At 40.8% G+C, this 25,780-nt stretch overlaps 1 protein-coding gene and 1 long non-coding RNA gene across 2 annotated transcripts; both read right to left on the bottom strand.

Moving 5' to 3' along the window:
- Positions 1-3,744: 3,744 nt before the first annotated feature.
- Positions 3,745-5,097, bottom strand: LOC139204460 (uncharacterized). The gene is made up of 4 exons (XR_011584426.1): positions 4,987-5,097; positions 4,320-4,446; positions 4,158-4,232; positions 3,745-4,068 (listed from the first exon to the last, which is right to left on the bottom strand). It is a non-coding gene; the product is annotated as an uncharacterized lncRNA (long non-coding RNA).
- A 9,009-nt stretch (positions 5,098-14,106) lies between these two features.
- ppm1f (protein phosphatase, Mg2+/Mn2+ dependent, 1F) lies at positions 14,107-22,471 on the bottom strand. Its single transcript, XM_070834172.1, has 7 exons — positions 22,257-22,471; positions 19,385-19,515; positions 18,073-18,275; positions 17,789-17,977; positions 17,150-17,293; positions 16,310-16,403; positions 14,107-14,873 (listed from the first exon to the last, which is right to left on the bottom strand). The coding sequence occupies exons 1-7, from the start codon at positions 22,418-22,420 to the stop codon at positions 14,500-14,502; spliced, it is 1,299 nt and encodes a 432-aa protein (XP_070690273.1). The 5' UTR covers positions 22,421-22,471; the 3' UTR covers positions 14,107-14,499.
- Positions 22,472-25,780: the final 3,309 nt, after the last annotated feature.

The raw sequence follows: 25,780 nt of genomic DNA, 5'->3' as shown, positions 1-25,780 counted from the left end.
AATCAACCTGCAAAATGCTAAATCAAGATCTTGATCTGTGAATTGTGAAGTATCATATAAGTGTTGTATTGAAGTACAGTGTGATGTATTGTCAACCTTGCTAAGAAGTAGATTAGGAGAAGTAAGATAGCAATTACTCAGAAGTATGTTGTATGTACTCCTCAGTGCACCAGCTGTAACCTTTGTGTGACCCTCACTACACTGCATGTGTTCTTTGTGTAAAACCAAGTGCACTTACATCAAATATTATTATTTTTAAAAAAAAGGCTGCAAGAAAGACTTAAGAAATAAGGGTGTAAAAAAAGCAGAGGTAACTTGGATAAAAAATAAGAACAAGACAGGTTTAAAAGATATTGGTGCCGTATGTGTACTACACAGTATTAAGAAGAAGAAGATGCCCAGGCCCCAGAAAGCCCTCATCATGTGTGATGAGCAGGAATGAGAGATGAGAGATGAAAATACTCATTTTGACCAATGAAGATATAAGGGTGTAATATTGCAGACCAATGTGAATGGTAAATTGATGGGGTGATGGGTGGGGAACAGGTGGAGCCTTCCAGGGAATATAAGCAGGTGTACTGTCCAGTGGAGCTCAGAGCTCTCTGGCTGCATGTAATGTGCATATAGAGTGTTCTCTCTTTAAAGATTCTGCTGCTCTGGACTCTGACTCCTGATGACCTCTTGAGCTCTACTGAGAAGTTATTTTTTCCTGACTCCTGTGGAGTCAGGAAGTCCCCCCCAGCCCAAGAAAAGTAAGATCTTACTGTTTACTCACCAGCTTACAAGACTAATTCTACCAATTGTACTGTAACAACAGAGTTTCCATTAGAATGTCAAAGTGTGCCGAATGGGGTATTGGTGAACCACATATCATCAAAGACGTACTTAGGAACTGGTGTAAAGGTATGCAGCCCAATGTAGCGCAGCAGGTTGGTTTTGATTTGTGAGGAAAAAAGAGGAGATGCAATGAAGAAGAACTAAGTCTGTTCTTGCAGATGTTCTGTGGGCACACGGGACAGAGTGCAGCACCTGCTCTGATCACTGTTACTCCTGTTTGTCAGGTCTCTATCTGCACACATCATCCTACAGTAGATAAATTAAACATGATGGTGTGGCTTTCATTATGAGATTGCTGCATTGAAACAATGCAATTTCATAAACACTCTTATACAATACAGTTAAAATATGCACAAAACTACATGTGTGTGAACATCTGCACATTTAAGAACCACCAGACAGACCAGTCAGACCAAACGCCAACATGGAGATCAATAAATAGACAGATCTAAAGCGAGTCTAAATATGATACATATAATACTGCAATGCTTGCAAAGCAGGAGCAAAAGGAGGCAGGGAGAAAAGAGACAGGAGAATGGAAACCTGTGGATTTTCTTTACACAAACATCAAGATATTGAAAGAAAAGGTGGACATTTAAATTGTAATGCTGCTTTGGTTGGTGGCGATTCATCGAGTACATTTTACGACCCTAAGGGTCAGGTCAAGACATGAAATGCTGGCTATCGCAGTCTAAAAATAATAATCCACAAAATAAACATTTATATATACTTACAGTTATATACATTACAGGGACCAAACGCTGCCTAGACCAGAGAAGAATGCACAGGGTCCGAAAAATGCTTAACATGCAGGTCCAACTGCATCTAACATGCTGTAACTCATACTGTTAAAGAATGGAACACATATTTACCACTGATGTTTATTACTGTACTATAGTAAAGTCATAGTTTTGACTCCAGTGACATTTGCTCAGCTTGTGGGCTACAAAATCTCTTCTGTCATATGTACATTTTTTGGATCCCTGAGGGTGTGAACGTGCCACGGGGTCCAACAGGGTTTGAGTGAACAACAAAGCACGCATAGTGAACTCAGCAACACAAAGACACAAGGGGAACCAAACAAACATCTGAAGCAACATGGGTGTCTCAGACATCGGTCTACTTTGGGCATTCACTTTTCATAAATGTTTCTAATCTGTGGAAATCACAAGAAAATGATCATTTAGAAATGAATAGATGATAGCTGAGCGTACGTACACCATCGTGGCCGTAAGTTAGAATTCCATATGTGATGGCACAAACAAACATGACTCAGAGAGAATATTTTAAATTTGAAGACAGTCAAACTATCAAAGACAACAAGCTGATAATCTCATTAAGACACGATTCATCTTGTTTCTAAATAATTAGGAAAAGCTAAAGCGCACATAACCGTGTATTCAGGTAGCTCTTACCTGGGGTTCTTGCTTAGAGTATATTGTAAAACACAGGAAATGGTTCATACAAGTTGTCTTCCGATAAAGTGTGTGTGAAATGAGCCTTTGTGTATACAATGTTCCCTCCCATTCTTTTGAATGGTGCTGCATTCCAGTCAGGTTATGCACGATGTGCAGGGTGTGCCACACATAAAAGCAAAGGTGTGTGGGGGGGGGCATAGGCGTCTCTTCACTGTACTACAAGAACGACACCCCGAGGAGAGAAACCAGCCGAAGACAAACAGGTTCTGTTGCGCTCTACCAGTTGTTCATGTGGTAAATTCCTCCGGTACTCAGAGACTTGTGTGGTATTTTGGGATGTTTACTATAGTTTCTGTGGTAATGAACCATAGATTCTGTTTTCTTCTGCCACGTGTTTTGTGGTACTGGGCCATGGTCCTGTAGTTATCAGAGACTTGTGTGGTATTTTGTTTGCCTCAGGTAAACAACATTTGTAGAAAATGACTGGTCTCTTTCAACTTTACCACCTACAGGAAGCCTGACACCATAATCTAATGCCAGCAAGGAACTCAGTGGCACTACAGTGGAATCACAAAATTCCATGTTCAGGCCCTGAGAAGCTAAATAAATAAATGTCTGGGCTTACTGGTGCGTTAACAGCTCAGAACAAACACGCCTAATGGATCATGTACCTTGTGAATGGGTTGTTGACTCTGGAATAGCGAAATTCAAATAAAAGGGTCAAACTGTTTATGTCATTTCAACTGACCTATTTTCTGTGTCAAATTATTATCATTACATATCAAATAGCACCATCGCACAAACATGAGCAAACACCACACATTCACCAGAATATCAGAGGAAGAGATTCCTGTACGGGCAGAATCACTCATTTCATGTCAGGGAATCTCACTTTGTTGGTGTTTTGCTCCTTTTCCCTGACAAGCTGACAGTTCACTAATGTCCACAAGCTACAACTCAAGAGATAAAAACACACTTCCACGCCTACAGGGCCATCTTGTGGTGCTCATTCACAAAACATTTCAACTGATTGCTGAAGTTGCCCCATGCCCCATGCCTTTACTTTCTAGCCTCTGGGCATTTGCAAATCTGTCATTTTGAAAGCTGAAACGTGTCCATTTTGAACCTCTGCAGTATCTTTTTGGACTGACAGCTTGCTCCTTTAGGATCTGTCTGTGCTTTTCTGGTTTTGACCCTTACCAACCTCACTATTCCATAAGCCTTTGTACCTCTATTTGTGTCATTAAATCATTGGAGCCTGCTAATGAGCCTGCATTGGCTGCACTCGGGTCCTACTGCTGTTACCTTGTTACCAGCCAATTTTTGGGTGTTCAACATACTTTTGGCCATGCACAGTGTGAAACATATGAACTGCAGACTACATTACAATGAGTGGTGAGGATGAGCACAAGTTCAGTTTGCATTGATGAAACAAAACACGGAGCGCAGACAGTCCAATCAGGAGTGTTTTTATTTTACACACGTATTTTAAAAAGTAGGCTATCTACAGATCATTCATTTAAAAAATATGTACAGATCATTTATCTAAAAAGTATATACAGACTATTTACTTGACATACACATGAAGATAAGTTAAGCTGAGAGGACAGAAACAGAAGACTGGCCATTGAGGACCTTTTGATCACTTGATCACTACCTACGTATTGTAATGAACAACTCCTTCTATTCTAACAGCAGTGTTTGACTTCACTATGCCATCTTCACTGCAGTTGTCATGTGGATTCTTGTTGAGCTCGAGGTATTTGACTGGACAGCAGCCGTCGTCACGCTCGCAGCTTCACTCTTCCTGTCCCTAAATCAACATATGACACTGTCAGTAAAAAGCAATGGAGATGTGAAACATACACAGTAATATTTCATACTGGAGACCCTTGATCTTACTTGCTTTTCTTCAGAATGAGCTTTCCGAGTGGTGAAAGTGGATTCACACATTTTTTAGTATTTGCTGTTGTGATACTGCGAGAGAGAAGAGAGAGGCGTGTTAGAGAGAAGCTGGACAATGCAGAAAAATGACATGTCAACAAACTCAGCTCATTTACTCACATGATCTCCGTATGTGGACAGAAGATACTTGGTGGATGTATGACCTGTGCCTGGATGACCTGTAGGCTGATCCGGCCAACATAACCGTTTAAACATTTGCAACTGCTGGGTCCGCTGGCTCGTTGCCCTGTGGGAAGAAAAGACTCAGCTTTATTACGCGCTCATCATCTTTGTAGTCAGTCAGTAACTAGAAACTTCAGGCCTAAAAATTAACTTAGACAGACTGCAGTCCATTGAAAATGATAACACATCAATGGCGTTCTATCCAATAACTCAAAAAAATCACATGCTGCCATTCTAGAATATCTGATAATAATCATTAGGCAATAATAACCATAGATGCTAATTTACCTCCAGCCATCTGTTCTGTTCCCTTTTTTTTAAAAAAGTTTTTGTGGGCTGACAGATCAAAACAATTGACTTAAAGGTGCTAAAACACCCTATAAAGCTGAGAGGATCTGCAGTCAGGTGATAATTCTCGTCACTTCCAGCGAACCCTTTAACTTTACAAATTCTAATTTGATACATTCTTAACATGAAAATATTGATTAGTGCAGAACTGAAGATCTAACTGTAATGTCAGTCAGACATTTTCAGCTGAAATACATTATAAAGCCCTCTTTGACAAGGACAAGCTCATCACAGAACACTAAACTTTTCACAGTACCTTGTGCATAGAAGACAAGCAGACAGGTGAGAAAGGCAGTGGCAGCTGAATTCATAGTTGTGTCTGTAGACAGGTTCTGGCTCACACTCCTCCTTGTCTTTCTTCAGTCTGGACTTGTGATGGTCTACAGCCTAGGAGATTGTTCTCTTTTATACACTGGAAACAGCCACTCAGGGGTGCTGTGCTGCATGTCACAATGGTTTCACTTTCCAGTGTGCCTTTCATTTTCTCTGCCCCTTCCTTTTTCCTCCAGTAAGCCTGTTTCCCAGAATCACAGGCACTTCTTATACAGAGACTTTGGCTCATAGAATCATTTTAGCCCACAGAATGACCTCTCTGTAATATTGCATGCATGGTCTTTGGAGGGAATTCATTCAATCATATCATTATGCCCACAACAAAACATAGTCTTGTCATTCCATGATAACCTGTTTTTTGCTCCAATAATTCATTTGAAGCCACTGTATTACATGAAGTTAGTGACAATATACAGTGGTGTGAAAAAGTATTTGCTCCCTTACAGATTTCTTCTGTTTTTGCTTTTTTGTCACACTTACATGTTTCAGATCATCAAACAAATTTTAATATCACACAAAGATAACCTGAAATATACAAAAAGCAGTTTTTAAATGATGATTTTATTCGTTAAGGGAAAACAACTATCCAAACCAACCTGGCCCTATGTGAAAAAGTAATTGCCCCCTAAACCTAATAACTGGTTGTGCCACCCTGGGCAGCAACAACTGCAATCAAGCATTTGCAGTAACTGGCAATGAGTCTTTCACATGGCTGTGGGGGAATTTTGGCCCACTCTTCTTTGCAGAATTGTCTTAATTCAGCCACATTGGAGGGTTTTCGAGCATGAACGGCCTGTTTAAGGTCATGCCACAGCATCTCAATTGGATTTAAGTCCGGACTTGGACTAGGTCACTCCAAAACCTTCATTTTGTTTTTTTTGAGCTATTCGGAGGTGGACTTGCTGGTGTGCTTCGGGTCATTGTCCTGCTGCATAACCCAAGTGCACTTGAGCTTAAGGTCACGCACTGATGGCCAGACATTCTCCTTCAGGATTTTCTGGTAGAGAGCAGAATTCATGGTTCCATCAATTACGGCAAGTGACCAGGTCCTGAAGCAGCAAAGCAGCCCCAGACCATCACACTACCACCACCATGTTTGACTGTCGGTGTGATGTTCTTTCTCCGAAATGCTGTGTTAGTTTTACGCCAGATGTAACAGGACGCACACCTTCCAAAAAGTTCCACTTTTGTCCCGTCAGTCCACAGAATATTTTCCCAAAAGTGTAGGGGATCATCAAGATGTTTTTTGGCAAGTGTGAGATGTGCCTTTGTGTTCTTTTTGGTCAGCAGTGGTTTTCTCCTTGGAACTCTCCCATGGAGGCCATTTTTGCCCAGTCTCTTTCTTATTGTTGAATCATGAACACTGACCTTAACTGAGGCAAGTGAGGCCTGCAGTGCTTTAGATGTTGTTTGGGGTTCTTTTGTGACCTCCTGGATGAGACGTTGATGCACTCTTGGAGTCATTTTGGTAGGCCGGTAGTCCTGGGAAGGTTCACCACTGCTCCATGTTATCTCCATTCGTGGATAATGGCTCTCACTGTTGTTCGCTGGAGTCCCAAACCCTTAGAAATGGCTTTGTAACCCTTTCCAGACTGATAGATGTCAATGACTTTGTTTCTTGTCTGTTCTTGAATTGTTCTAGATCGGGGCATGATGTGTTGCATTTTGAGATCTTTCAGCCTACTTCATGTTGTCTATTTAAGTGATTTCTTGATTCTACAGCTCTGGCAGTAATCAGGCCTGGGTGTGGCAAGTGAAATTGAACTCAGCTTTCAAACATGTGGTTAATCACAGTTAATTCATGATTTAACAAGGGGGGGCAATTACTTTTTCACATAGGGCCAGGTTGGTTTGGATAGCTTTTTTCCCTTAATAAATGAAATCATCATTTAAAAACTGCTTTTTGTATTTACTCAGGTTATCTTTGTGTGATATCAAAATTTGTTTGATGATTTGAAACATGTAAGTGTGGCAATAAAGCAAAAACAGAAGAAATCTGTAAGGGGGCAAATACTTTTTCACACCACTGTATATGATTATTTCATTCTTGAGTGCATCAATCCATCGAATAGTAAAATGACTTGTGAGTAAGTGTAACATATTCTTAACATTCAGCTTGATGCATTTGGAGTCACTGCAGAAGTTTAAGTAGTGTATATACCAACCCATTTCCCCTCATTCCCTGTCAGACTGTCTATGATGCTTGGCTCTTGGATAAGTGTGTGTTTTGATCTGCCCGTCTGGCTTCGACTTTTCCTTGTTACTGACAAATAATTATGGTTATCTCCTGTGTCTTTACAGGGGGAGGGAGACATCAGGACGGGGGTTTTCCCTCCGCTGGTTTGTTTCAATTTCACATCCCACTTCTTCTGAAGTCTTGTGGAAGTATATGGAAAATGTAAAAAAGGGAACTTGCTGACACTGCAGGACAGAAGTCAAATTTGATTTTGAACATGCTTCCAGAGGTACAAGACCATATTATGTTACAAAAATATGCATTTCTGTCTTTAAAGTATTATTTGGACAGCACATACTTTTGGAATGACAAACCAGATGCACATTTGTTTCAAAAGGCCAGTGCTTCCTGTGAAAGGACTCTTTCACGTTACAATGAAAGTAACAAGTACTATTGCATGTCCTGCAAAAAGAAAGACTGAGGTAATGTAACATTGAAAGAAAATATTAATAAGTTGATAAGTAATAAAAATGAGCCCTCGCCAAGTCAATACACTCAGACATTTAGCAGCTACAGCCTTACACGATCTGGTATGACCAGTTGCTTACAGCAGCTAATGTCTGGAAACATAGACATTGCTCAGTTTGTGGATTTGTCACTTGAGTGGCAATCAAGGAACAGAAACATAAAAACAATAAACAAGGGCTCACCCTTGACTCAGGTTCCAAATTGAAAAGAATCTTTACCCCCCCCTTCAGGAGAAATCAAAATCGATAGCTATGATGGTGCACTTCATGCAAGCATGCAGAGCGACACACACGTCAGTAAAAACCTGCACCTGCCTGCAACTCTGCATCATAAGAGCATGTTTGCCTGAGCTGAACAAAGGTGAGTTGGCAATAGTGATGGGAATTTCGGCTCTTTTTAGAGAGCCGGTTCTTTTGGCTCGGCTCCCTAAAAAGAGCCGGCTCTTTCGGCTCCCAAGTGGCTCCTCAGATTTTTTTGTTGCTTCAATACATTTATTGCCAAATTATGTGTAAAATGAATTACTAACGTAAAAAACACATTATATAGAGTATGTATTATTTATATTGCTTTATTAATTTTAAATTATTTAGTTTTACTGGGGTCATAGAGCTCTGGGCTGTAGGTCTTGGTGGCTGTGGTGTTGTCCTGGATGATGCTGTAGACATTGTAGGAGCAGTAGACACACTGGCACCTTCATTAAGGTTCCCTTGCTTGTCTTTCCTCCTCTACCTAAATTGATGGGTGAACAGTGCGCACATGCCTGTGCAGGTTGTTTGTGGAGCCTGCCTGATATGAAATTTTAATTTTGCAAAGTCTGCACTCTGTCCTTGAACTATCAATTATATTAAAATGTGTCCAAATTTTACTACGTTTTCTGTCGCTCATGTTTCTCACCTGTCCTCACGCTCTCATCTCTCCCCCTCACTCCAGTTTGTGTGCTCACTGAGCCCCCCCCCCCCCCCCCCCCCCCCCACTGCTCAGTGTGGACACACAGACACCACCACACATCTTGACCAATCACGTGCAGCTTTAACAGAGGAAAGACGAGAAAAACAAACATATTGGCTCCCAATCAGGAGCTGGCTCTAAGAACCGGATCGTTCGCGACCGACACATCGCTAGTTGGCAAACATACATCTGTTTCTCAAGGCAACAAGACGATTTACACCTCAGTGCTACTGAAGTTGCTGTTATAATGACAAATGTTGAGTTTCGTGTTGTTCTGTCTCAACACTTGTCTCCATATATACAGACAGACAGGCTTACAAGACAGACAATATCAAGATAGAATACAAATAAAACAATTTTCTTCTACACCCTCATCACAGTTGGATAGTAGAGACAGTCACACACACCATAACTATGTTTATCAAGGCTGGGATATCAACTGCGCTGGGACTTCAACATCTCTATGGGGCCCTAAGTCTTCCTGATTCACTGATGTGTGTGTTTTTGGTCATGTTATTAATTGTAACTTTGGGAATATGCGCCACTAAAGCACAATATCAACTGACATGGTTAGGGTCATAAGGTTCTGCTGTATCATCTGATCTTGGTGGCTACCAACATGTCCACTTCTCTGGGCTCACCCCACAGAGCGACCCCTAAGTCACATCTAATAGGAGAATTATACTTGAACCACGGAAAAGAGGACCTACTCAGGCAAGGCATTTCACAGAATGTGAAACTGAAACAACTGTGTTCATTTAGCCTGGACTCAAAGTCACCTCATGCAGTATCTGTCTGAATGTCCATGTCCATTACAGTTCATATCTTATCATTTCACCATAGTTGCTGTCTTGAACGTTGAGTTACAAGTAAAATCATGTTACATTGGATTGGAATCTATTATTTATTTATTATCTACAGGAGCAACAGCTTGAATATGGCAAGAAGAGTTTCATTGTGGGCACGTATAATGATTGAATTAGTATCATTTATTGAATTAATTCCCTCCAAAGACCAAATGCATGCAATATTACAGAGAGGTCATTCTGTGGGCTAAAATGATTCTATGAGCCAAAGTCTCTGTATAAGAAGTGCCTGTGATTCTGGGAAACAGGCTTACTGGAGGAAAAAGGAAGGGGCAGAGAAAATGAAAGGCACACTGGAAAGTGAAACCATTGTGACATGCAGCACAGCACCCCTGAGTGGCTGTTTCCAGTGTATAAAAGAGAACAATCTCCTAGGCTGTAGACCATCACAAGTCCAGACTGAAGAAAGACAAGGAGGAGTGTGAGCCAGAACCTGTCTACAGACACAACTATGAATTCAGCTGCCACTGCCTTTCTCACCTGTCTGCTTGTCTTCTATGCACAAGGTACTGTGAAAAGTTTAGTGTTCTGTGATGATCTTGTCCTTGTCAAAGAGGGCTTGATAATGTATTTCAGCTGAAAATGTTTGACTGACATTACAGTTAGATCTTCAGTTCTGCACTAATCAATATTTTCATGTTAAGAATGTATCAAATTAGAATTTGTAAAGTTAAAGGGTTCGCTGGAAGTGACGAGAATTATCACCTGACTGCAGATCCTCTCAGCTTTATAGGGTGTTTTAGCACCTTTAAGTCAATTGTTTTGATCTGTCAGCCCACAAAAACTTTTTTAAAAAAAGGGAACAGAACAGATGGCTGGAGGTAAATTAGCATCTATGGTTATTATTGCCTAATGATTATTATCAGATATTCTAGGCAGCATGTGAATTTTTTGAGTTATTGGATAGAACGCCATTGATGTGTTATCATTTTCAATGGACTGCAGTCTGTCTAAGTTAATTTTTAGGCCTGAAGTTTCTAGTTACTGACTGACTTCAAACATGATGAGCAAGTAATAAAGCTGAGTCTTTTCTTCCCACAGGGCAACGAGCCAGCGGACCCAGCAGTTGCAAATGTTTAAACGGTTATGTTGGCCGGATCAGCCTACAGGTCATCCAGGCACAGGTCATACATCCACCAAGTATCTTCTGTCCACGTAGGGAGATCATGTGAGTAAATGAGCTGAGTTTGTTGACATGTCATTCTTCTGCATTGTCCAGCTTCTCTCTAACACGCCTCTCTCTTCTCTCTCGCAGTATCACAACAGCAAATAAGCAAAAATGTGTGAATCCACTTTCACCACTCGGAAAGCTCATTCTGAAGAAAAGCAAGTAAGATCAAGGGTCTCCAGTATGAAATATTACTGTGTATGTTTCACATCTCCATTGCTTTTTACTGACAGTGTCATATGTTGATTTAGGGACAGGAAGAGTGAAGCTGCGAGCGTGACGACGGCTGCCGTCCAGTCAAATACCTCGAGCTCAACAAGAATCCACATGACAACTGCAGTGAAGATGGCATAGTGAAGTCAAACACTGCTGTTAGAATAGAAGGAGTTGTTCATTACAATACGTAGGTAGAAGTGATCAAAAGGTCCTCAATGGCCAGTCTTCTGTTTCTGTCCTCTCAGCTTAACTTATTTTCATGTGTATGTCAAGTAAATAGTCTGTATATACTTTTTAGATAAATGATCTGTACATATTTTTTAAATGAATGATCTGTAGATAGCGTACTTTTTAAAATACGTGTACTTTGTAATACCAAAAATAAAAATGGAACTGATAGGACTGTCTGTGCTCTGTTTTGTTTCACCTCATATGTGTTAAGCAACACAAACCTCAACAGTCAGTGTAATGTAGTCTGCAGTCTACATGTGCATGGCCAAAAGTATGTGGACACCCAAACATGTGATAGTTGGATTCCAAGATGTTGGAAGCTGTTTGCAGGGGTTATCTCCCATTCAGACATTAGTGCGACTGGTTCCAGAACCAGCACTGTGCATAGAGGTAACCATGTCTAGTTGGTGCCCCTCAATCTCCTGCACCAGCTCTGGTTCCTTCCCTGCAAGAAAAACATTCCACATCCCCTGAGCCAGTCTGTGATGCTGGGGATCCACACATCCAGGACATGTTGCCTGGCTTACAATGTACCTGACCCCAGTGAAACTCCCTGCGGATGGTGGGCCCACAGGAACGTTGTTCCTTAGAGCTGAGGCCGGCCATCAGATGCTCACAGGTGAGGTACCCTCCCCAGACTGGCTTCAGAGTGGGGCCCTGGTTTCCCTAACGCAGGCAAGGGAACACAAATGTATCATTGAGAACTTGTGTTGCAGCTATTGGTGTAATGTGTTCTGTAGAAAACAATGCTTTCACTCCCCGTACTGTAACGTAGACTGTGCAGCACTGTTTTCTACAACCCTTCAGAAAATGTTCCTCCTCCAAAAACATCACACTGAAATTCATGCACCCAGCCAGGAGCTTTATTTCAGGAAACTCAACACTTTACAAGTCATGATATTGTTTTCCAAATGTGAACTTTATTTGTACAAAATGCAATTCAGAGGAAAACCTTCCAGACTGTGTAAGTTAGTTTTATGTTTATTAGGCAGATGTAATCAATAACCTTCATCTATGCAAACAGAAGTCAAATTCACTGCCTCTTCTCGATTTAGGTCTATTTTTCTGTTTTCTATGCTCAGCGCTTTAAATTCAGTTGTTGATACAAAATATTATATAAAACGGAACACTTTTGTCAGCAGTATTACAGTGTCACAACATCATTACTGCTGAAATCTTAAAAACTTCTAAAGATATCTAAAAGAAAAAAAATCTAAATTCAAGATTCAATAAATCAAGCAACATGTCCCATGCCAAGCTTATGTAGTTAGTTTTAGCACACTACCACTTCCCACCAAGAATACTGACTACACTGTTGTCATTCTGTTACTCTTGGACAAAGCTCAGAAATAGTAAATAATGTATTCCAGGGATTCAAACATCTTAACAGCTTTCACTACAATATAATTATGTCAAAATACAACTCAGGGCCAGTAGCAAGCCTTACTGACTTAATGCACAGTGTAAAATACTTTTAATGGTTATACTGCTCAGCATCACAGAGTGATTTATATGAAATTCTTGGAGGCTGAAGGTGATAATTGGTTCTATAAAAATTCGATTTCTACCCTCATAGAACACTAAAACTATCCACAGCAGGGTCATGACTGGTAAAGGCACAGTGAAAGTTACTTGAGCGAAATCATGTGAATGAAGCAAATGAATGAGATCACTGGGAATCCAGTCCCACTGCAGAACCTGAAACACTGACATTTTTTTATCATCCATGAGGTTCGACACATTTAATAGTACAAGTGCATTTAATACTGATGATGTATAGAGAACATATGGATGATATGTGATGCATGAGAACAAAAGCTTGGCAAAAATGCTATTACAAAGCATCAAGACCAAAAAAGGTAACAGACTTGTCATAACAGTATAGAGGTCAGGAGGAGGCAAGAATTTCTCTCTGGCACAGTAACTATGGAAGCAAAGAAAAGCTCTTATTAAACATTTATCTTATAAGAAAATTAACCTCTTTGTGAAATTCAATCACATCCAAATACTTAACACTGAAATTTAAATACCACTGAACTTTCACTTTTTCAACCGTCTGTATTCATGTGGTCTGAATGGGCCTTTTGCCCAATCATTTGAGGAAGTTTACACTGCTACTACATTTGTTTAACACATCAGTTAGCCCTGTTTAAAAACGGTGCCCTGGAACCAGTTTTACAGACACCTCGTTTACAGCGGTGGTCAATAGAGAAACCACTGCCGCAGTGGGTTTTTCGTTGCAACATCGTGAGTCTGAGTCAGTCGGGTATCCAGTTCCTCTAATACATCCATGGAAGAACAGACATAAAAACAGTACCTGCAGGATTTTCCAAATGGTTATATCAAGTGTTGTAAAGATAAAAATAGATTAAAGATAAACAATAAGTGCTACCAAGGATTAGCAATCATGCCTGAACTTTCTAATTGTGAAACTGGTATAAAAAAAAATACATAGTTTTTGCAATAACACTGTTTTAAATTGACTACTGTAAATTTCAAAGAGTTATAAAAGCCAAGAATTCTGTGTTTTTTAAATTTTAAATAATTTGCTATGATGGTATTCAGTGGTTATTATATCTCACAGTTAGGTGTTAGGTTGCTTAATAAATATAATCATTATAACTTTTCTTTGCTTTCCAAAAAGACTCTCAGACTTTTGTTCCATAGTCAAACATCTGTTTCAGTTAAAAGATACTTTTCCATCATAGTCAAATGGAATTTAACAGAAACTGTTTAAATGCTTGCAATGCTTATGATACTTCTTTCTTTATAGGAGATATGAGTGATATGATAAATAAAGAATATTTTGCACAGAAAGTTTTGTTCCAACCAAAACGAAAATGAGTCAACATCGCATGAGACAATTAATACTGAGGTTAAAACAAAGACAGCATGTTTTTACAAAGTCACACACAAGCCCTCACACATGAAACGGTGATATGATGTCTCTTGGTGCATATCCTTGAACAACTGAATGTTTTACTCAATTGATCACTAGCCAGTTGACACACAGCAAACCTGGGGGAAGGAAGTATTCCAGTGTAGAAATTCTGGTTGGTTTCTGGGTTGGAGGAACATGTTTGGGGACTCTGTAGGGCCCCCAGCTCACTTTTCCCCTGGGAATCGACGCTTTTCCTCCAAAGCAGTGACATGGTGTGACTACACACTGCAGTGTTCATGTGTGTTATTACCATCAAATGATGTGCAGGATGTCTGAGAGCACCTGGCGACAAAAACACGCTGGGAAATGCTGAGTCAGGCAGTAGCTTGGCACAGTGGTGTCTGGGCAGCAGACTTCCTCCTTCACTGCTGTGGAGCATCTTGGGAAGTGGAGTCCTGAGTAGCTTGTGCAGTTCCTGTTGTGGAGCCTTGAGCCGCCAGTTGCTTTGGCGGACGAAGAAACACCAGCATAACTGTGATGTTATCACTAGAGCCAGCAGCCTTAGCGTGATCTACTAACTGTTGAACGACCCTTAGTCCAACCGCATCCTCAGACTGTTCCAGCAGAGCATCACCAGGCTGTTGGAGAGCATCCAGGACCAGATGTGGAACCTCTGAAGGTTTGACCGTATCAAAGAAACCGTCACACGCCAGCAGCACATAGTCCTCATCCCCCAACAACTGGGTTGTCGAGCAGTCAGCATCTCCAGACACATAGGGCTTCTGGTCAAAGTCACCTGGAGGTGTGATGTGGAATGTGTAGTTAGCAGCTACAGGTCCCTTTATCAAATCAACACATGAGCTGGTTGGTTAGGATGGAGATAAATACTTCTGACAGGATATTCTACTAGTCTTACAGCCAAGAACCTGAAGAAGAGATGGCATGATATTATCGGCTGGTTTTAGCTTTTCAAAGATATATTAGTGTCAGCATTTATGTCGAGTGATGAATTGCAAGTTATAGTATATAAGGTGACGATGACACATTCAGATACTGTGGCTGTGTGCTCCTTGTGTGCTCTGTCAATTTTGGGAAAATAGAATGGACAAAATGGGACATCAGAGCTCGCTGAAAAAAAACATTCACGCCTGGCATGTTTGAATCTGTCATCCACTAAAATAAATTAATTCATTAAACAGTTAAAATTGATGTAAATAAATCATCCTTCTTGTAACATTACCAGGAGTTACTTTGGTTTCCTCCTGCATCAGCAAAGCTCAGCAACATGTGCTTGCCCCCACATTTTAGATTGTTTAGTGATGAACTGAATGCACAGAAGGTGGGGGAAGCTTAGTTTGACGCTTTGCTAAAAAGTGTCGCAGTAGAGCTGTAGATCCGTCAGATTCTAGCCTTGGGTGGCTATGGCAATTTCATATAAGCGTTATAATATACAAGGTTCAAAGTACATTTGTTTGTCATTCTACAACACAGGGTTGCACAACAAAATGTTGTAATCCTATTATGGTACATATAAAAAACTATTTCTATGGTGGAGTATAGAGGATAAGCAAAGGAGCCATACAGCCTGAGGAAAGAAGCCTCGCTGCAGTTTGATGGTATGACTGTTAATTCTGTAGCTGACAGAGGAAAAACTTGCTGATTTAATTAAACTGAACTAAAATTCCTCGACTGAACTCAGGAAGTGGTGCAAATAACATACATGCATAAACTGTATATATTCTTTTTGCCTTGGCATTTGCATTTAACTCACAGGTCTCTAAACAAACATTTGATCTAATCTATTCTAAAGGCCTACTTTTTTATCATTGAAGAAAACACAGGGATTTCAGGTGTTCCTTAAAAAGGGGAGCTTTCTTTTCTTTGTAAATAAAATGTACTCATAAAGATGTTGTCATAAGGCTTGCTACAATCCGATAAATATATATTTACAAAAAGAATGCAAACCTGTTTCCAAAAGGTCTGGTTGTCTCTGTTGATGAAATAAATAAAGGCCACTATGTGGGAATTTACTATATTAAGCCCAAAATACAAACAGGGATGCCACACAAATGGTTTTGTTGGTTGAGACTAGGGAAGCATGGTGGTGTGGTTGGTGGTGCAGTTGCAGTTTGCAGCTTGAACACGAAGCCTTTCTGTGGTTCTCTCTGGGTACTCCGGCATCCTCCCACAGTCCAAAGACATGAGGCAAAGGTAGGTGTGAGTGTGACTTACCTATAGCTCTAGATACAGCATACGTTCCATTAACACGCCAGCATCCCATGAAGGTGATACAGCCACCAAGATCCTCAATTCTCTGTTTCTCATCCTGGACAATGGGGGACAAAAGAGTTATTGTAACCACCTTCAGTGTTAAGAGAATTTTACCTCCACGTGGCCTATGTGACCCCCAGTGTTTTAGTCAAGACAGAAGACCTTGACAACACCAAATCAAGACCTGTATCCACAGCAGTCTAGCATGTAGTCCATTCAAGTTTTTACTCTTTTTTTTTTTTTGTTAAATCATCATCATCTTACATGCTTGCTTCTGTCAGTTAACAGGGCTATAAATGTAGAGTCCCATGGAGGTTACAGCTGTCATTACAGTGGTAAGTGATAGCATACAGAACACATTTGCAAATGTTTAACCAGGTCAATTTTGACGACTGGGTGGTGTTCACAAAACACCATGAAGTCTTAATAATAAATTAAAAGGCTTTGCCAACCTAAGAGCAGTACACTTAATTCAACACAAGTTAATTTGAGCCTAGCGTGGTGCCAGGTCATCTCTGGGTGGTGCTAAACCAAAGGTCAGGGCTCACCAAACTAAAGGGAAAAATGACCCAATGGTGTGATTAGAGGTCTGTTGTACACACATGGAACATTTAGTTCTATGTGTTAAAATGTGTAGCAGCTGTGGGATAACTCAGTGCACTTGATTTACTCTGAAATAACTGATTTAGCATTTTACTGCTCCCATGGAAGCTAGAGGGGCAGAAGTGAAATCTATAGAAGAAGGATTAATCAGTAATTCATTATTTTGATTGTGCGTGGGCCTGTGTGTCGTACCCATACCTCTCTGTCTGGTTTATGGGGGTCCATGAGTGTTACAGCTTCTCCATTTCTGACCAGTATTGTCTGAGAGTCTCCCAGCCAGGCCACAGTCAGCTCCAGACCCTGGATCAGCACTGCCACACCTGTAGTGCCACTCCGCAGACGCTGACAACACACACACACACACACACACACACACACACACACACACACACACACACACACACAGACGGACAGACACACCCAATTAGAGTCCAGTGGTAGGATTTCTGAAAAGCATCACATAGCAGCTGGCATTTCAGCTTTGTGGACTGGTTTTGATTTATTAGATGGAATATGAGGCAGGCAATTAAAAACAATTAGAAAAGCAAATGTAATAAGTTAGATCTAAAAGTGCAAGTCCATTTTAAAAAACTTCATTTGTCCCTCAAGTGGTGATTTGAGATGGTAAATATTAATAGTAAATATTTTAAGGTTATAATGCATAATTAAAAGTTAATTTTACTTTTTTGACTGGTAGATTCATTAATTGGCTATAATTCACCACTGAAAACATCTGTAATTATACCAGCGCACACTTACACCAGTGGGTGTGACAGAGCATGAGTATGCCAACTGCTACTGTGTGTTCCAAGTGTTACAGCAGTGCTGCTTCAGTACCTCTCTCTTGGCTTTGCCCTTGAACATGTCATCTGTGCGTTTGAAGGCAGTTTTGAAGGCGGTGGCTGCATCACTCTGCAGTGTCTCCTGTTTACTCAGAGCCACATGGAGGTGAGTGGCAGCGTACGTTGCAGCGTCCACACCTCCATGGCCATCAAACACAGCGAAGTAGGAACGCTCCTCTCCATCCTGGTCCATGGTATAGAGGGAGAAAGAAAGACATTGAAAAAGTCTCTGATACATTTTATTAATCTAGTGTTGGTGTTGTAGTAAAAGGCTTGTACCTGGATTCCAAAGAGCTGGTTGAACTCAGTCAGGGCCAAATGTTTGTCCTCCATCTTCCTTCTTGTGTTCTTGATGGCATGCACGGAGCAGTGGAGGAACCGGGAGGGGGAGGGGGGGAGTTTAGGCAAGTTCTTATGCCATGCCATCGCCACATCTATCAGCTTGTTGAGGAAGAGACGCTGGACTGCCTCAGAGTGAAGTACTGATGGAAAGATAAAATAAACTAGAGATCATTCACAGTCTTTTGGTTCTTACAATACATGACAGAAGATAGAGGATGAAACAGATCCCACCCTCATCACCCTGATTACTAGCTGCAACAGGCAGCACTTTTCAGTGAAAAAGATCTCATAAGCCCACTGTACACTACTGCACTACCAAACAGAATGAATGTACTATTCATTCATTGTAACTATGATGTCAAATTGAGTCTGTACTATGTTTTTTTTACCGTAGAAATGCACTAGTAGCAGAGCTGCAGCTCCCTTACCGTGTTGGCAGTATGCAGATAAACGGGACATACTTCCTTGTTATTTTCCCCTTGAACTTTGACCTCATACATCTGTTGCAGTTCCTTGTGCAAAATTTCAATATTGTAGAAACAATGGTTGCCTTGGAGATACAAAACTCCATTTGCCTTGTTTTGATCAATATTCCAAATGTGCACTATGTACTGCAGTGTGGAGTTTTCTTTGACGATTTACTTAAAAATGACTAAAAGCAGCCTCTCCAGTCTTTAAACATTTCCATGGCCACAGCAATGTCACTGCAGCAAATATTGTGGGACATACATATATAACTAAAAGCTGTGGATATAAACTTGACAGGACAGAGGAAATTCCCAAGGGAAACAGAATTTAACTTTTATCTCCTCAAATAAAATGCTTTAGACAGCTCTGATGGAGCTCAGAATTTATCTGGTGGATGGTGGGTTTACTCCAAACAATTTCACTGCATAAAAAAAAGATTGCTGGATTACATACAGCTAAAGGCAACCAGATGTAGTAGGACATCCTGGTATTTTTGGCATATTGCATTTGCCATGCATGTAATGGGACATACAAATTCCTTTTCTGGCACACTAAATAGTAATGGTATTGTAACGCAATGTTTTGTTCACAGCTTGTTGCACTGCCCCCAAATGGCTGGGGCGACTCACTGCTGATGTTTTGTCACAGCTACAAACCTCGGATTTACGTATGAGGGTAAACTAAATATTAGAGACACCCCTCAGTATAACACATCATAATTTAACAGCGCCACAAACTATAGCCTCCAAAATGAGCACAAAAGTACAAGTGAAATACTTACAGACTACTTGCTGTTCCTCTTCCTGGTTGGCCTCAGCTTCCTGCGAGCAGTGGAAAGGTGAAAGGTCATCTTGCAGTAGCTGGGACAGCGCTGCCTGACACAGGAGGGTACCGAGGCCTGCAGGAGCACCCCTGAATCAACAGTCAGCAGAAAAACATATTGACTTTGTTGAGAGAAATTAATCATTTTCAGATGTTGACAGACTTTCCCAACTGATTCACAACTGTACTGCCAGAGGTGACTGATCCACCTAAGTACAGAAACACACAAGCAAGCAGAAATAGGTCAAATATAACTGGACCATGGTCAACGCTCATTTAATGAATGGAGCTAGTAAATGCACGTCTAACTGTGAGATAAACTGTGCCACTACTTTTCCTTTACAGGACTATGTTTCTGTTGGAAAAACAGGCTGGGCTTAAGAAACAGGAAGTGGGAAGAACAATGGTGTTTCTAAAGACAGGATATGAAGTGTTCCTGACAGGACATACTGTCATGCACAGTTGAGGAGGCACACAAGCCAATTATTCTTCAGAGACTGAGGCCTCACACATTTCTTAAATCTTGTATGTTCCAACAAGATCTTTAGTTGAGGTTGAAGGTTCATCCATAGCTCTTCACTGAAAGGAAACAACTTCGAAGGGAGACTAATGACTTCAGATGACTTGATGCACCTTGTTATTTAAATCTCATGGCAAGTTTAAATGTCTGTCTCATATGTGAATAAGTGCCCAGGCCACTTATGTTTAAACAACATTTTTTCCCCCACTGTGAATTGTGAAAGAGACAAAAAACAAATTGCACAGCAATCAGCTCAGCACTCCCTCTTCATATTTTCAAGTTTCATCTCTGCAGACTGCAGGAATGAAGCAAAACATCTTGCTTTTCTTTGCTTGCGTGCTGTCTGGCATCATATAATATATGGTAGAATTGTCCACTTCCTCTAACAAATGATGAAATTGATGAGATTATTGATTAGGGGGATTCACTGGGATTACCAGGTCTCTTTCACTCATAATGGTTATTAATGAAGATCCATCACTGATGCCGTGATTAAGACAAAATAACAATTCTGTTCTCCGATATCCTTATTTTCTGACTCACTGCTGACTCTTGTGCACTAGATGCCAAATATCACGTGATGTGATGCAAGAAGCATTTACGTCACTTTGACGCACACAATGTTGCATATTCCATGTCAGCATTGTGACTTCCTAAAAAAACTGATAGGACATCCCTAGTGTCTCTGTCTGAATAAGGGCTGCAACTGAAGATTAGTTGCATTATCAAATGATCCTCCCGTGATTTTTTAATTTATCACTGGAGAGTAAAGAAATGCACATCTCGTGGTTGCTCATTCTGTCTGTCCAACAGTTAGAGAAAACAATCCTTAAGATATTACATTTAAAATGACATAACCACTACTACCCACTTTCTGGGTAGTGAGCCGTGTTGAGGTCAGTACTTCAACACTGTACATATTCTACATTCACATAATAATACATAGTTGTATGATATTCTAGGTATTCCTCTCCATCATCATCTTAAGACATGAAATGGAAATGATTGTCTCAGTTAGTAATAACGGAGAGTTCTGTTGATGTGTTACAGCTCAAGTCCTTTACAGCTTTGGCACATTCCAGTTCCACTTCTATACAGTGTTATAAAATGTGTATTCTGTCCACCCCTGCAATGTGAAGTCATAAAAGCACAGTCAACCATGGAAACTGAGTGAGCGGGGCAAGAGCAGAGCTGTCAGGAATGTGAGGAATGCAGCCGCACATGCACAGGCACACACAAACACACAACATGGGCGGAGAGTGCATTAACTACACTGACACTACTGCAATCTATTACATACATGATACTGTAAATCCTATGAAGTGAAACCAAACAAAACCAATTGTGCAGCCATTTTTCTATCTAGAATTATACGTTTATCACATGTGGACACTGTTGTGTTTTGATTTTTTCTATAATTAAAAGCCCTTTTCAGACATGGAATTCTGGCTTTATCTGTCTGTTAGAATGATGGCTTTCTGCCATTCAGGCACAGGTGACCGTTATGTTGATGTTTGTTCCTACTTTATTCAGACATGACAGGACAGTTTCAGAAAGAGTAACAGTGCTCACACAATATTTGACAAAGGGAACAGTGTCACTTCTGGAGAACAGTGGTGACCACTGTTGTCAGCTCTCTCACTGATGGATTTTAAAACTCAGTTTACAGTTGAAGAATTAACAAACCACCGTGAGAAAAAGAGAAGCCTACCCCCTCTTTTACCAGCAAAACCTTAAACATATAATCCAACAATTTCATCATTTACTACTAATTCTGTTGCCTGTTTTATAGCACCAGACAGTGCACAAGCACGATAAAATGGGACTTGTTTACTTCCTATTTATCACATGGTGTACGTTAAGTGTTTGCAGGATATTCATGTATCCATGCAAGTTGTCATAGATAGAAACTGGAACATATTGGAAGGAAGTCTTAAAACTATTATAATTCTATGGGTTTCTTCTTTTCTTCGGTCTGCATCATGATGATACAAAATGTTCTTAAAGGCTTTTTAGCAAAGTAACTGGCTGCTGTAAATCCACATATACATGCAGCATGTCTGCAGTCAGATCTCACCGTGAAATAGTGCATGAATTTGATAATAACCCTCATATGGAAAACTCTTCCTACCTCGATAAACTAATTCTATTTTCATTGAGCATGATGTGATCATAACTAAGTTGTGAAACCCATAATGAGAAAAGCAATATGAAGGTTAATGTTGTGATATGTGTGACATGTTTTGTTGTTTTTTTAACTAATTTTTAGTGATATTAATACATCGTGTGCACCTCTGCTTCCCAGTCATACCTGGCAGCCAGCAGCCTCAGGCCCAGCTCCAGGCTCTCTCCATGCAGCTCCTCAAGGGAGACTTTGCAGCTCAGAGAGCTGACGGGCAGCGGACTTCCTTCATCCAGAGCAGCTGGGAACTCCTCCACAAACCTCTCAAGGAAGCACCTGACCTTGTCCTCCATCCCGCCACTGTCTCAGACTGCAGCACGGCTTCAGGTTTCACTCTAACACTGTGGTGGAAATAAGTGCATATACATATCACTGGTGTAAAACTGACCTCGGAGCTGCTCACCTCTGTGAGATACACAGTGTTTCAATATTATCAATAATTAGAATATTGTTATAACCTGTCATGACAGCACACTAGACTTTGACTCACTTTTGATTGAATGGGTCAACATGTTGCTTAGTATCTCACCGTTTTGTCTTCAATCAAAACGTGGACTTACCATGACTGTTTCTATTTTATCCATACATTTCTTTTCTTGGCGAGAGTGTGCTCCCTTAATGACTCTACAGCCGACGAGCAGCCATTAGCTGTTAATGTTGAAACTTCCTCTAACTTAAAGACAGCAGTGGTGAAAAATAACTAATAATTTTAAATACTCATATGAAGTACACTTAAGAACAAACTGGAGCTACCTGTACACCTGCTTATTTATTTAATATTTCCATTTTATGCAACTCCACTGCATTGCACTCAAAGGCAAATATTGTACCCCACTACATTTGTCTGACAGCTTTAGTTACACACAAAACCATTTATCTCCAAATGTGGTAAATGCTTGCAATAAAAACAGACAATTTTCCTAATATAGTTGATCAGAGATACCTGATCTATGGGTTATATGATGACTCCATATACCATGATGCATTTTTGTAGATTAAACTACCCAACAGCTGTCCAATGCAGAGCTGGCATTAGTGACATTAATCCAGATGTAAAGGGGAGTTTAAGTACATTCTGCTGATAATACTTGAGTGAGGTTTTGAATGCAGGACTTTTACTTGAAGTGAAATATTTCCAGTGTGGCATCATCCCTTTTACTTCACTGAATGATCTGACGGTGGCCTGGAAGCTGTTCGCACCGCTGAGAGCACATCTGGTCAGACCCAGTGAGCAGGAAGGGCGTGGGTAGGCTCCTACAGGCGATGCTAGCACTTACAGTCACTGTGAGCGGCGTGAATGAGTGAAGCGAACAATGTAGCTAACAGATTCGAACACGGGGGGGTGGCTGGGGGGGGGGCAGCATGTGCCCAAGCTGGCCAGACTGAAGCCAAACAGCCAACGTTAGCTTACCGGATGCTTTAAAACTCCGCTAACGTCACTCAACTTTCCACTTTTGCGTTATTTTGTATTTTGCTTTCTGAAAGATGTAAAGCTCGCGTGCTCTGCCATGCTGTGACTGCTGTGGGGGCACAGTGTGCTCCCTGTACCACCCCCCCCCCCCCCCCCCCCTCCCGTGTCCACACACGGCCGTTAGCTGGCATGCTTTCAGTCAGGAACACACACTGGCTGGAGAAGTTGAATTTATCATTTTCCCAACGAGCGGAAAGCTGTTTCTTAATCTTACCTCGGGCGAGCTAAAGGGGAAAAGAGTGTGAGCATAGTAACACTGTGGAGCACACACACACAGCGGGGGGAAACACGCCCTTCCGCCACACAAAGGCTGGGGGAGAATGAAAGGTGAAGCTGACCGACACAAACCTGCGCTGGGAGAGCTGACGGAGAAAAGACTGGCGGTGAACACCAAAGACTGAGAGTGTGCCGCAGGAACACCAGCACGGAGGACTCCCGACAGCCTCAGTTACAGATCTGCTCCACCGTGTTGGACCTGCTTCCTGTACGTCACCGCGCGTCCCACCTCCTGGGTTAAAGGACCAATGCAAGGTTTTTAATGTAGGCCGATTTCACGCACGTTAAATAGAAAACAGAAATGAAGACAGAAATTATACATTAAGTAGTATTTTACTCCACTTCAAAGGATTACCATGACATTAATAAATGTTACAAGAAAAAGGAAACTGAAACAAGTTCTTTGATATTTTAATACCCCCCAATATTAACCCTTTCATGCATGGATGACACTACAGTGTACCGCTGATTAAAAGTTCTTTATCTCTTCAAATGCATAAAATCTCGGGCACTGTTCCACATAGTCAACACCAGGTGGTGCTATTTCACCATTTCATACAAAGAAACCCCATTGAAAATCCTTTGAGAGGGCCACAGGGGTCACTGATCCCAAGATGGCTGATGGAGACAAAAAGAGACCAGGCACCTTAGCTATCCCAGCGTCTACCTTCTAGAAAAAGAATCCATTGAAGGTAAAATAAATAAATAAATAAATAAGATCAATGAGCATCTTAGGTAACATAATATCCAAGAAATATCTCAGTTTTGATTTTACATTTGGAGAAAATACAAATTTTCCATGTGTACACTGTAGTGACCGTTATGCACTGGCCATGTCTACATGCCATGTGCATTTGCTATTTCCACTATGTTCTAGCTAGCCATCACTGAATGTTTGCACTTTCAATGCATATTTTATGCATTGAAAATGTTTTGTTTCTTTATATTTTATAGAGCTTCAAGAGACGGGAGTACATAGTTATAGAGGAATTTCCTGAATCAAGTGAGGAAGAGTGTGGTGATAGTGGCAGTGATGAGGATTGGACGCCAGAACAGAAAGGTGCAAGCAGAGAAGTAGCCAGATCCAGCAGTGACAGCGATGAGGGAGATGAGGCACAGGAGGAAGAATATGAGGGTCAGGAAGAAGAAAGTGAGGCACGTGAAGCAGAAGATGAGAGTCAAGAGGAAGATGAGGCTGAGGAAGCTGAGAATTCACCACCGCCCAGAGCTCAGAGGAAGAAAGCAAAAGGAAAGAGTGTCAGAAATAGATGGAAAGCTATGGATAATGAGTTTGGAGGAGATCTGCCCACTTTCTTAGGAGAGAGCCAAATGAATGTAGAGGTCCACCAGTCCATTACTCCTGTCTCTTTGGTTGAGAGTATGTTCAGTGACTGTTTACAGGGTGAGAGGGTGTGACTACAGAATGAGAGTTCTGTAACCTCTTACTGGGTGAGAGTATGTGTTCAGTGACTATTTACATGGTGATAAGGGATGGTGTGTGTGTGTGTGTTTATAAAGTGATCTGAATTGACAAAGTGATTTGAAAGAAATTGAGTCTGTTTGAGTGAATAGTCAGCAATAAAGAATGCAATGCACCCTTTGCCAGGCAGAATGAGGTATACTACAGGCAGAATGTAGTGTGATTATACAGGTATACTGGGATATTATTTCATGATTTGCACAGTATTTCAACAAATTACCATATAATTCTTTGTTTTAAGGAATGCGCACAGAGTGCACTGTAGTGTACAAAAAAATATCTCCTTAGGGGATGGAGACAGAAAAAAATTTGTTTCTCAGCATGTTTTTGTACCCTTATGGTACTCTAAAATCACTGGATAAAAAAATCTGTAATCAATATGTAATAATTCATGCATGAGAGGGTTGGTTAAAGAAAAGCATCACA

The sequence above is a fragment of the Pempheris klunzingeri genome, chromosome 7, assembly GCF_042242105.1.
Source record: "Pempheris klunzingeri isolate RE-2024b chromosome 7, fPemKlu1.hap1, whole genome shotgun sequence".
Classification (NCBI taxonomy): domain Eukaryota; kingdom Metazoa; phylum Chordata; class Actinopteri; order Acropomatiformes; family Pempheridae; genus Pempheris; species Pempheris klunzingeri.
Note: the sequence above shows the minus strand (reverse complement) of the source record. Positions and strands in the feature narration are given on the sequence as shown.